This window comes from Corylus avellana, chromosome 5 (assembly GCF_965113065.1).
Source record: "Corylus avellana chromosome 5, dhCorAvel1.hap1.2, whole genome shotgun sequence".
Taxonomy (NCBI): Eukaryota; Viridiplantae; Streptophyta; class Magnoliopsida; order Fagales; family Betulaceae; genus Corylus; species Corylus avellana.
In genome coordinates, this window is record NC_142494.1 from 16,615,701 (window position 1) to 16,628,323 (window position 12,623).

Below are 12,623 nucleotides of genomic sequence, written 5' to 3' on the forward strand. Positions count from 1 at the left end.
CTCTCCTACTCTAGAGGACCAGCTCCTCTCCGGTTCATTTGAACCGATGAGGATCCAAGACTAAGCTTGTCAACTAGTTGGGTTGGCTTGAATTTTGATCACCCAGCCAAATTGCAGCCACAGCTGGAACTTTATTAAGACGTAGGTTTACTTTTGTTCAAACTTTATAAGAAGCTGCTTCAACCTTTTCACAACAGCCATTGCCAACAATACGATAAATATTCCCTCAATTTATAAAAGTAAACCCCAGAATTGGGCAAGTAGATGTTAACCGGGCCTGGAGTAAGGACATTAGACCCAAAACTTCGGGCAGCAGCCCTGAGCTCAAGTGAAGCTTGGCCCATTTCACACCCTATGCATACAAGATCAAGTTTTTCCAACCAAGTAGAAATTGATATGGATTTTAATTTTATTATTCTTGGCTAGCATTTGAAAAGTAGACTTGTGTGATTAATTATCAACTTAATCACTCCATATTTATAAAAGAGTAATGCTACATACTAAATTGTGACTCTTAAAGCTGTGGGACAAGCGATATATTTGTATCTCATAAATAACAATGTGCAAAATTGTACTCGACACGTACCACACAAATAATAAAACATCTGGCTATTTCCACGCCTCCACACTGACATTCTCTCTCGAAAAACCTGATCTTGTGTCTCTATTTTGCAATCGACTACCTATTTCTTGCACTGTCAAAAAAATAAAATAAATAAAAACCCTAATTTCCCACTCATGAAATGCATTTTCACAGCACCCGTCTTAACTGATACAAACTTATTCAAAATTTGAACCGCAGGCCAATAAATTGGCTCCAGTCTCAATCCACTATGAACACAACTTTTATCACAAATTACTGGCCCTGAATTCAAAGAGCACGTCAAGCCCTCTGCACTTACACGGCTATTCATGACAAAATAAACATGCCCATGTTTCCGTTTCCGTCTCCATTTCCTAGATTTGCATATCAAATCTGGGACTCCACGACCAAATGGTTATCCGAGAGTCCAATCCCTCCTTAGCTATGTTTTTCATCCACGGAACCCGGAACTTTGCTTCCTTCCTGTCTCCTAAGTTTGTCATCAACACAATTTTTATCTGGGACAACATTAGCACCTGCAAATCCATTTTCACCGGTCTCACCAACTTGTTTCTCTGGGACTCCATGATCAACACATTTTACAGCTCCAGTCCCCACATCACAAAATGTTGGCATCAAATTGGAAGGCCTTGTCAAACCCTTTGCATCTACATGGTTGTCTGCAACAAGTATAATATTACTCTGTTTCCGTTTTCGTTTCCGTTTGCAAGACTTGCCATAATCTTGGACTTCATTAGCACATGCAAATCCATTTGCCCCAGTTTCACCAACAAGTTTATTTGGGGTTCCATTATCAACACAATTTTTATCAGCTCCAACTCCTGCCTCGCAAACTGTCAGCAGCAAATCTGATGGGAATGCCAAATCCTTTGCACCTTCATGGTTATTCAGTACGTTATTCTGTCTCTGTTTCCGTTTTCGTTTCTGTTTCCTAGATTTTCCATTAACACATTTTTTATCTGGGACTACACTATGACATGCCAATCCGCTTGCTCCAATCTCACCAATATGGTTATTTGGAACTCCATTATCAACAGAATTCTTATCAGCTTCAGTCCCTACCTCGCAAACAGTTGGTCCCATAGCCAAATCCTTTGCACCTTCATGGTTATCCGGTACACTATGACATGCCAATCCACTTGCTACAGTCTCACCAATATGGTTATTTGGAACTCCATTATCAACAGAATTCTTATCAGCTTCAGTCCCTACCTCACAACCAGTTGGTTCCATAGCAAAATCCTTTGCACCTTCATGGTTATCCGGTACAACTATAGCATTATTCTGTCTCTGTTTCCGTTTTCGTTTCTGTTTCCTAGATTTTCCATTAACACATTTTTTATCTGGTGCTACACTATGACATGCCAATCCACTTGCTCCAGTCTCACCAATATGGTTATTTGGAACTCCATTATCAACAGAATTCTTATCAGCTTCAGTCCCTACCTCGCAACCAGTTGGTTCCATAGCAAAATCCTTTGCACCTTCATGGTTATCCAGTACAACTATAGCGTTATTCTGTTTCCGTTTTCGTTTATGTTTCCTAGATTTTCCATTAACACATTTTTTATCTGGGGCTACACTATGACATGCCAATCCACTTGCTCCAGTCTCACCAATATGGTTATTTGGCACTCCATTATCAACAGAATTCTTATCAGCTTCAGTCCCCACCTCGCAACCAGTTGGTTCCATAGCAAAATCCTTTACACCTTCATGGTTATCCAGTACAACTATAGCGTTACTCTGTTTCCGTTTTCGTTTCTGTTTTCTAGGTTTTCCATTAACACATTTTTTATCTGGGGCTACACTATTACATGCCAATCCACTTGCTCCAGTCTCACCAATCTGGTTATTTGGAACTCCATTATCAACAGAATTCTCATCAGCTTCAGTCCCTACCTCGCAAACAGTTGGTCCCAAATTCAAAGGGCATTCCAATTTCTCTGTACCAACATTGCTTTCTAATGTGTCTCTGAGTTTACGCCCCTTTCTTCTTCGTTTCCTCGACTTGATATTAATGCAAATTTCATCACCTCCAGCCCCACCCACAGTCACCGTTCCCTCTAAATTTGAAGAACATGCCAATCCATCAACTACAACGTCGGTGGAATGGCCATTACATTCGCTCCATATCCGCTTCTTAGCTTTGCCATCAAAGCAGTTGTTGTCACCTTCAATACTCGCACAAACCATTTCTTCAAGGTTCAAATGGCATGACAACTTATCTTCCCCAACGTGGTTATCTGGGATAACACCATCAATACAGTTTTCATTGTGTCCAGTCCCACCCACATGAACAGTTTCTTCCAAATTCGAATGGGATGTCAGTCCATCTGCACCAATGTGGTCAGCCAGTTCCATAGATCCCCAAGCCTTTTGGCTCTTCAGATTATAACATTTAGACAGAAGTTCATGAGCTAATTTTGCCAGGCGATGACCAGAGATTGACTTATGAGTGGACCTGGAAAAAAAGTTGAACTCAGTTTACCAAAACATACTCAGATCCAAGCACACAGACATGACTTTGAATTAAAAAGAAAGAAAACTTAGCAATTACTATCAACAGTAAGCCATGATGCTGAAACCTTTTCCCATACCAGTGCAAAATATAAAGCGAATTAGGCTGATTTTTAGGAGTACATGAACTGTGGCAAATCAACCACATTTTTTATTTAATATGACTACCATATAGTAGTCCACTGAGCAATTGAATTGACAGTGTGTCAATCCTCTTGACACTTCAACAAGGTCACCATTGGCTAATTTACTAAATTTATTATAACTGCATGTCAATTCCATGCCAGCTGAAATTGACATGCAGGTAGTGCAGGCAGCTAATGCATGAAATTGACAGGTTCAATAAAGCACATTAAGCTCAGGCATGGTTCACAACAAGCCAAATGGAAAAAAGTTAAATGGACTTGCAATTTTATTAAGTGAAAATAAAGAAACTGATTGAAACACTCACGGTTCAGAAAATATACGTCCAAGGACAGCTGACTTCTCATGCCACAAAACAGGCGGAGCTAAAATGTCCTGCTTCCAGACAGACTGAAATGAAAAGTAAAAAAAGAACATTAAACTTGGAAAAAGAGATCCAAATTTGACATCTGGAGGATCAACAGTGAACCAAATATAATGGCAATATCATATCTCCTATGTTCGGTTTTTTCTTTCATTTACTGGTCCGATGGGACCTTTTTTTCTCTTTTTGTAGAAAATAAATTAATGAAAAATATTTGTAAAACTATATGCATTACTAATCAGCTATTCATAGCATAAACATCACAATGCTCAGCAGCACAGCTAGGCCTATACTCTATGTGAGGTGCACATGTCTACAGAGAATGAATGCATTAATCTAATGTGTCGAAAATAAGCAAACCATTATGTACCTTGCGAGGCAATTTCACTCGTTTTGATGGACGGGGGATGTGAGAATGGAAGGGTGGACATTTGAAGAAGACAGATCTGCAGAAGACAAAAAACAAAAGGAATAAAAAAATATTTATAGACAAATGGTACCATATCAATTGAATTTTTCACACGTGATGCAGATACATGTACATACAATACTTCATTGTTTAAAATCATCTCCATGTCCTCAATTGGTGAATAGATTTCCGCAGGCTGCACAGGTTCTCCAGAAATGTACATGTATCCATTCATTCCACCACTGAAACGTGAGAGAAAATACCTTCTAATTAGCATTAGAATAATCAATAGAAACATGAGCTGCCATAGTTTGGACCCCCCACCCTCCTCTAAGACATCGGAGAACATATGTTAGTGTAAATATATCAGCAAAATAATCTAAGCATTAAAATTTAGTTTCCATTATTTAAATTGTTAAACAAAGGAACCAATCATACTTTAGTTAGTGTTGAGAAGTTCTCCACTGAAGTCATAATGACCTTCTTGAGATCTTTGTACAAGTAGTCAACTTTTAGTGGAGGCTTCTTTTTCTTCTTTTCTTGACTTCGTAAATTGCCTAAATTTTCATTTTCAATTCCTAAGGGTTTCTCTTGTGGTAATACCCTCTATTTACTTGAGTTTCTTCACTTTTAGTAAAATTATTTACCAATCAAAACAAGAAAATCAAAGGAACTCATCCAGCTTGAATACTTGGGCAAGACTCTTTCCGCAATACATTTTGACGTAGCGGAAAACTAAGGTAACTAATCAAAGAGCGGCGTCTTTGATTCTGCAGGGAGAAGCGTCTTCGTCTTCTACTCAAAAATATAGAAACAAGCCCGCAGGCTAAAAGAAGGATAAAACTCCGCAGAGTATTTGAGAGAGAATTCTCTGATTTGATAATAATTCAATTGATTGAGTTTTACATAATAGACAAGCCTATTTATAGGAGAGAAATACTTAGAGAAAAAGTAAACCTACTTCTAGTAGAGAAAGTAAATCTATTCTTAGTAGAAAAGTAAACATAATCCTAGTAGGGAAAGTAAACATAATTCTAATAGGAAAAGTAAATATACTCCTAGTAGGGAAAGATTAAAAGTAAACTATTTATTCTTGGGGGTGGGGACACACATGTCCTACATCACATTTGCACCGATACTTGAAGGACAGTTGGTAAATTACAGGTCCCTTGGCTGTTTACCTTCTTATGCATATAACCATAGCATCTCAATCACTTCTTCCACATTCCTCAATATGTACCTAGAATCCATATGTACCTCCAGAAGCATTAAAAATGAGTTCATCTCCAATAGATTTTGATACATTCTTCACGTTTTCAAATTGACTACCAATTTTAGTATCCAAAAGGAGGGCCACAATCAAGCATGTCATGGGAATTAATTATACCCAGTATTTGGGTCAATTTTAACCATTTGTATTAAACAAGTTGAAACGGGTTGAAATGGGTCATGTTCGAGTCAACCCAACACAATCTATTAATTAAACATGACTATTAAGCAGGACATATTGTGTCACCCGTTCGTGCTAGAGTTGAGGGATTTAACCCGTTTAATTAAATGGTTGGATTTATGTTGACCCATAGGTAAGCTTGATTTGGATAAGAATGAAAAAAGAAAGGGATCAAATTAAGCAATAAAGCGGGTTTGGTAAGGAAAAGGAACCTGTTTTCTATCATCAGAAATTATAGAGTGGGAATATGCTTGAAAGATTTTGGACAAGTTCAATAGAAACCCACTTCCAAGCTTGAGCGTGGGCTCAGGCTTTGCTAGAAGCTCAGCCACAAAAAGCAAAAAACAGTGAAGCTAACATGAGCATCTAGCTAGCCCAAGTTCTTGAAAGAAATTAAGATCAAGAAAAATATGAAGAACTATAATGGAAATAAATGAAAATGTTACCAAAAACATTTTTGATGAATAATAATTTATTGAAAGAAAAGGGCAAAGCCCTCGAATTCAAAAACTATACCGGAGAGACAAACAATTAAAATTTTTAAATCTAAAAGTCAACAAGATCTAAAATAATAGAAGAGAAAAAAATTAAGAACATAGACTACAGCCCAATCCAAGAAAGATCTCAAAAAAAAGGTTTTAAACGAAGTACGTTGGACTCGCAATCCTCAAAGAACTGTTGATATCTTTCTCTCTAATGCTCCACATTAAGAATGTGTGAATAACTTTCCAGATAATCTATTTGTGATGTCCCCACCCTTGAGTCTTCAAACAATGAAGCAACTCTAGAATGTTATTCAGTATAGCCCACGAAACCCTGAACAAGTTGAGAACCGAGTCCCAAAGATCACTAGTGCATTCACAATGAATCAGGAGGTGATTTATGGTCTCCTCATTCCTTTTGCAAAGGAAACACCAATTTACAATAATGAAATGAAACCCGGCCTTCTAAGATTATCATTCTTAAGGATTCTACCCAAAGTTATCATCCCCATAAAGAATTTTCCACGAAACAGACAAGGCTCTTCAAACTACAAAGATTTATAATAGCTCTTCACATCAAAACCAATGATTGCTAGATGGGTTCAACAGCATTCTATTTGCCTCTCCCGGATGGATATTTAGGGAGTATAACAGATTAAGGAAATAGTCAAGAGATTCCAACTCCCAATCCTGGACTACCCTAGTGAAACTTGGATTCCAATGGGTGTAAGTGCCGGAGGAATCCAAGTAATCCAACACCAAGGCATCTTTGTCTCAAGCATTCCAAAAAAAATATGGGAATAAAGACTTGAAAACAGCTGCTCCGCACCACATATCATGCCGAAAATGAATACATCATCACAAACCTTGAAGGAAACAAGGAGAATATTCTTCCAATGGCAAACCCCTTAAGGCCCTCGAGCTTCCTATGAACACCAACCCCCTCTCTAGACACCATATTTCTTAACAATCACCTATCGCCAAAGAGAACTCTCTCCTCTTGCCTGAATCTCCAAAGTCATTTTCTCAATACAACTTTATTAAACAACATAGATTTTTAACTCCCAACCCTCCTCTCGAAACTTAGGCTCACCGCATGGTCCATCCCAAGAAAGTCTCCTCGAAGATGCTAAAATTTCCTAATTACACTGGCTGGTAAAGGAAAAAGGGACAAGTACATTGGTAAACTGGATAACGTACTCTTTCAACTAGCCAATCTTTTTTCTATTTACTCATCTATCCCATCCAAAATCGCTTGACTTAAAAGTAACACCGAGGGGAAGTCCCAGATATTTCATGGGTAAAGAAGAGATACAACAACTAAGAAAATCCGCCAGCTCTTCCTAATGTTAAACCTCTTCAACTAAAACGAGTTCAAATTTTCGAAGATTAACATTCAAGCTCGAAATGGCCTCAAAACGAAGGAGAATGTGACCAAAATTATAGATTTAATCACAATCTGCATCACACTCAATAAGTGTATCGTCTGCAAAAAGGTGGGATATTTCTAGGGGGTGGCATTTTGGATGTCTACTCGGAATCATAGCTTTAGAAAGGATCCTACTGAGAGCCTCCATGACAATCACAAAAAGAGAGATGAGAGCGAGTCCCACTAGCGAAGGCCCTCAGAACTACACCAAAGAAACCATGTGAACGACCATTAATCATGATAGAAAAGGGGTCATGGACATACAAGCAAACATGCAATTCCTCCACTTAGAACCAAAACCAAGACGGCCCAAGAGATATAAGAGGAACTCCAAGTTGACATGGTAGTAGGCTTTTTCTATGTCCAGCTTGGAAATAACCCCATTAATTTCCAAATTCAACCAGTTGTCCAGACAGTCACTAGTTATAAGAGCTGAGTCTAGAATTTGTTCCCCCTTATGAAGGCATTTTGACTTTCTGATATTAGCACTCCCAGCACTTGTTTCATTTTGATAGCAAGGACTTTCACCAAAATTTTATTAAGACTTCCCACTAGGCTCATAGGTCTAAAATCCTTTACTTCAAACTGCCCAATTCTTTTAGGGACGAGAGCAATAAAAGTGGCATTGAGGCTCTTCTCAAATATATCCAGCTCATGAAAGTTAGTGAAGACACGGAGAAGATCATCCTTCACTATAGCCCAACAAAACCGAAAGAAAGCAATAAAGAAGCCATCAAGACCCGAAGCAATAGAGAAGCAACCCTGAAGAATTTGGGGCACCAAGGAATATTTTCATTAAAGAAATTATTGTAATACTGAGTGATTGTATCATTGGTCACCCCATGGTCAGGCAGCAATACCATCAATATAAAGACTAGAGATAAAATTATTCTCTTGTGATAGTTGGCAAGGCGGTGAAAAAATCACATGGTGATCCCCCTTCTTTTAACCAGGTATCCCTAGACTTCAGCCTCCAACTAACTTTTTGCACAGTGGCAACATTCTCCAAATCTGCTTTCTCTTTAGCCATTTTGTCTCTCTTCTTCTACAACAAATCTCTCCTCTTCTTAATAATCTAGACACTGAATCTCCTCCAGTAAGGACTTCTTCCTTTAATCAACATTTCTGAAGGCCTCCACCATCAAGCAATACGGAAAAATGATCTTATAAGAGTCGAGGGAGAAAGCACTGAATCAAGTCTAGGAGCTCCTCCCAATCTGGAGACACTAGAAATCTATCAATCCTAGACAAAGAAGAGGGGTCTTGGTTGTGAGACCATGTGAAGGAACCTCCACAACACAAAAGACCATGTTGGTAAACTTTGTTTTTTGCTTTCAAGACAAATACATTAATAAATAACTCAAAACACAAAACACCTATTATGAATGTCTTCCTCTAATGTTGTGAGAATATTTTGACAAAACATGTGTCTATCTTTTTGTAGAGGTAAAAACTAAGTTATTAATTTTTATTTTTTTTTAAAAAAAAAAACACTAAATTAAAAAAAAAAAAAAAGGTAAAAACTAAATGGAGGAGATGGCCACCCCAATTTTTTTTCTATTTTAATTTCTTTTAGTTTTTTACAAAATAAGCAGGTGTACTCTATAGTTTCTGCCGTAGAGGTGGCGTGTGGTAGCGCTACCCATTAGGGCTTGTCCCAGAGGTGTACATGGAACGATGATTCTCAGTTGAAGCTAAAACCTTCAACCTCTCGGCGAAGGAATCAGGTTTTCGTCTGGAAGAAAGAAGGGATTTGTAGGGGTTATCTTGTGGGTCACCGCTGTGCTGCCTGGTTGGTGGCCACGGTGGAGGAGGCGGTACAGTCTCCGGTAAGGGATGAATTTGTCAAGTCTTTTCATGAAGATGAAAAGGCGTTGATGGTTGGCCGGGAGGGAAACAAGGCAGGAAGGTTCCTGGAGGTGGCTGCCTACGCTGAAGGCAGACGGCAAGGGATTATCTGGATTCCAGAGGATCGCGATCAGCGGGGATGGTGTCGGTTTGTGGGTGAGTTGCGTCAGATGCTGGCGTTTCAAGCTACTTTTTCTGGGTTTTCGAATTCAGAGGTCCCCTCTCAAGCAGGAAAGCAGGTTCAGGATGGGAGATCTTTTGTGGAAGTTTTGCGATCGAACTCTTGTGCCACAGCGGAGGTGGTTGGGATGAAGCTTCTCTTGTAGCAACCACTGGATCTGTTCCCGGTGTCGTTTCGCTTTGAGAAGGGGAATGTTGGGGTGGAGCAGCGTTTAGCGGTGGACTGCTATGAGATGGAGAGCTCAACTCCTTCGTTTCAGCATTGCTTGCAGAATCCTCTTGTGGCGGCTGCTGCAGAGTTGGGAAGGAAGAAGAGAAAGGGTATTTTCGGCAATCGATGGGTGAAGAAGCATCTAGGGTTCATTCGTTCTGAGTTGGATCGGATTTTAGGTGAGCTGGCTCTGAAGCCCAAAGGTAAGCGTATCAGGGTTGGGCTTATTGGTCCCGCGCGTCCAGTCCCCACGTTAGACATTGGGTTGGGCTCTGGGTTGGATACCTGGTTGGGTTATGGGTTGATTTCCGAGTTAGATACTGGGTCGGTTTTCACTCCGTTTTATGACTCGAATCTGGATTTGGATCCCATTTCAGAACCCGGATCAAGTATGGGCTCAGATCACATCTTTGGCCGTGTTTTGGACCCCGACCTGCCTCTTGCGTCGAATATGGAGCCTCCGGCTGCCAAGGGGACTGGCAAGGTGCCGTCTTCTTCTTAGTTCTCCCTTCTGCTACACTTTTCCAGTTGCGTCTAGTGATATCGAAAGGAGGCGCCAATCTCCGATGCCAAAGCAGTTTCTAAAATATTATCGGAAAGCTAGGGAAGTAAGAGGCAAAAAGGTGAGAGAATCCTTACTTTTGGAAGCGGTGGAGGCTCTCAGTGACCCTCCGGGGCAGTTCCAATCCTTTGTTGGGTTTATTAATCAGGTTTCGAGAAATTCAAAGATTTAAGCGGTGTCTTCTCTTGGGGCTGTTCCTACTTCGAAGCCTAGCCTTCTACGACGGGGCTTTCTTAATCCAAAATCGAAGCCTAGCACCCCTAAGGTGCCGCATGATCTGCAGAAACCCCAAAATTGCCCGGTAGGAGACAGTCAGTCTGGGGGTATCGTTGTGTGGGATAAGGGTGGCGAGCGATGGGGTGGTGGGGATGGTGGAGAAGGTGTTTTTCCTATCCCTCTGGATATATGCCATCCATCTGATGGATGGATGAGTGGGATTGTTCTCCCGACCCCCTTGATTGGGAGTATGACGAAGAGGACGACCCAGCCTTGGCACTGTTGGACGCCATTGAAGAGGATTTTCATAAGTAAAAGTCGTTTGGGCGAAGTATAAAGGAACTAGGGAGCTACTCAACTTGAAGAGCTCAGTTAACTATGACGATGATTTTACTTACAATCTGCAAGGGAAAGGCAAGGTGCAAGGGCGACAACGCTAAGCCTCTATATGGGTCTTGGGTTTCGGGTGGGAGGGCTTGTATCTTAGGGCTTTTGTGTTCTAACGATTTGTGTGGGTTTTGAGGGCTTTTGGGATTCTCTGGGTGTTTGTTCTTGAAGGTTTTTGAATGGGTCTGTTGGGTGTTTGCTTTGAGGGATTTTGGGTGGGTCTATTGGGGTTCTTTTGTGGCTGAGTTTCGGGTTCTTCTCTTTTTCTTTTTCTTTTCCTAGTTAGGTGTTCCCACTTATATACTTCCAGTGTACGTAGGGGCGCCTTACGCTTTTAATAAAACTTGATTATTACTTATCAAAAGAAAACAATTTTTAAAAACTATGGACCACACCAGAAAACATGTCTCAAAGAACAGACCTTTATGTCAAAAAACACCTCCAAAAGGCATTAACCAGCACACCCTTAATTTCATTAAGTACATAGTGTAAACATATACATGTAGGCAGCACGATATACAAATTATGAAGGATTGAAGTTGGCTTCCTCTTTGATTTACAATTGAAACTCTCCTGCTGAATAAAGTATACAACTCAACCCCAACAAGTTCTATTATTTGTATAGAGACCAATTACGTACTTGTACATTATAAAATTCCAGTATAAAAGCCATGCAGTTTTGATAAAGTGTAAAAAAAAATTTATAAAAAAAAAACATTATAATAAGTTACTTCTCTAGGACAAAGAATTCCCATAATTTTTTTTTTTATATAGGTAAGCAAAGAAATACCATTAAAAAGCGTAAGGCGTTCCTAAGCATACAACAAGTATACAAGGAGGACACCAAAACAGAAAAAGCAAAAAAGAACAAAGATAACACTCGCAAAAACCCAACAGATAGAAGAAACACCAAGAGACCCATAATAGAAACCCTAAATCCACAAAAACATCTTGGCCTACATTACAACACTGCAAGAGCTCTCTCGCCTTCACCCCGACTAAAACAAATCCCCCTAGCATCAAAGTTAAGCGAGCACTCTAAATTCTTAAGCTCTCTACTCCCTTTAGGTTTAGAAGCAAAAACTAGAACCTCTTGACGCTGTCCCACATCAACTAAGGTCAAGAAATCTAGAAAACCCTTCTCATCACCCCCGAAGGAGATCTGCATAGTGTGATAGCATGATTTTGCATCTTGGACTGCCTCGGGGTAACCTAAAACTCCCTCCTCAACCTTCTCTCAAACACCAGCCCCATCCTTTCTTATGGAGAGAGTCGGCCTAGGCAGCGACAGCGTGCCCACAAGACCAATGCCAGATGAAGATGAGGGCCCTCCCACAATAGATGAAGATGCCGAACAAGGGGAGTTCGAGGGAGCAAACCCACCCACGCCAGACAAAGATGAGGGAGCCAACCCACCCACTCTAGGGGAGTTCGAGTTAAGGAAGCCTCGCCAGAGAAAACTATTCCGAATATCTCCACTTACCGACATAGAAACCAGATTCACCGGCGTAGACTGGGCAGCGGCCCCACCATCAGCGAAGAAAGACCAAAACCCCACGACGAGACCGGCGGGACCCTGATCATCGCCACCACCTCAGCAATCAAGCTCTCGTCCATCTACCTACTTCTATCATCCATCCATTTACGGGTGTAACTCTACAACAGCTAGGGATCCAGTAGAATCAGAGGCGACACAACCACTGGATCACTCCCAAGAACCAGGACCGACTCTAGCGAGGTAGACTGCGAAGGCCAAAAAAAAAGACCCTCCTCCTGAGTCTTCTTTAGCAAACCGAAACTGGGTTGGGGATCCGGAA

At 40.5% G+C, this 12,623-nt stretch overlaps 1 protein-coding gene across 1 annotated transcript in view; it reads right to left on the reverse strand.

The window, feature by feature from the left end:
* Window positions 1-442: 442 nt before the first annotated feature.
* The window catches only part of LOC132183319 (5'-3' exoribonuclease 4), a 43,988-nt gene continuing 31,807 nt past the window's right edge, over window positions 443-12,623 (reverse strand). The window contains exons 19-22 of the mRNA XM_059596728.2: window positions 4,179-4,283; window positions 4,003-4,078; window positions 3,576-3,658; window positions 443-3,068 (exon numbers count right to left, since the gene is read on the reverse strand). Of these exons, the coding sequence (XP_059452711.2) occupies window positions 1,022-3,068; window positions 3,576-3,658; window positions 4,003-4,078; window positions 4,179-4,283 (2,311 nt within the window). The 3' untranslated portion in view covers window positions 443-1,021. The remainder of the gene's footprint in view (window positions 3,069-3,575; window positions 3,659-4,002; window positions 4,079-4,178; window positions 4,284-12,623) is intronic.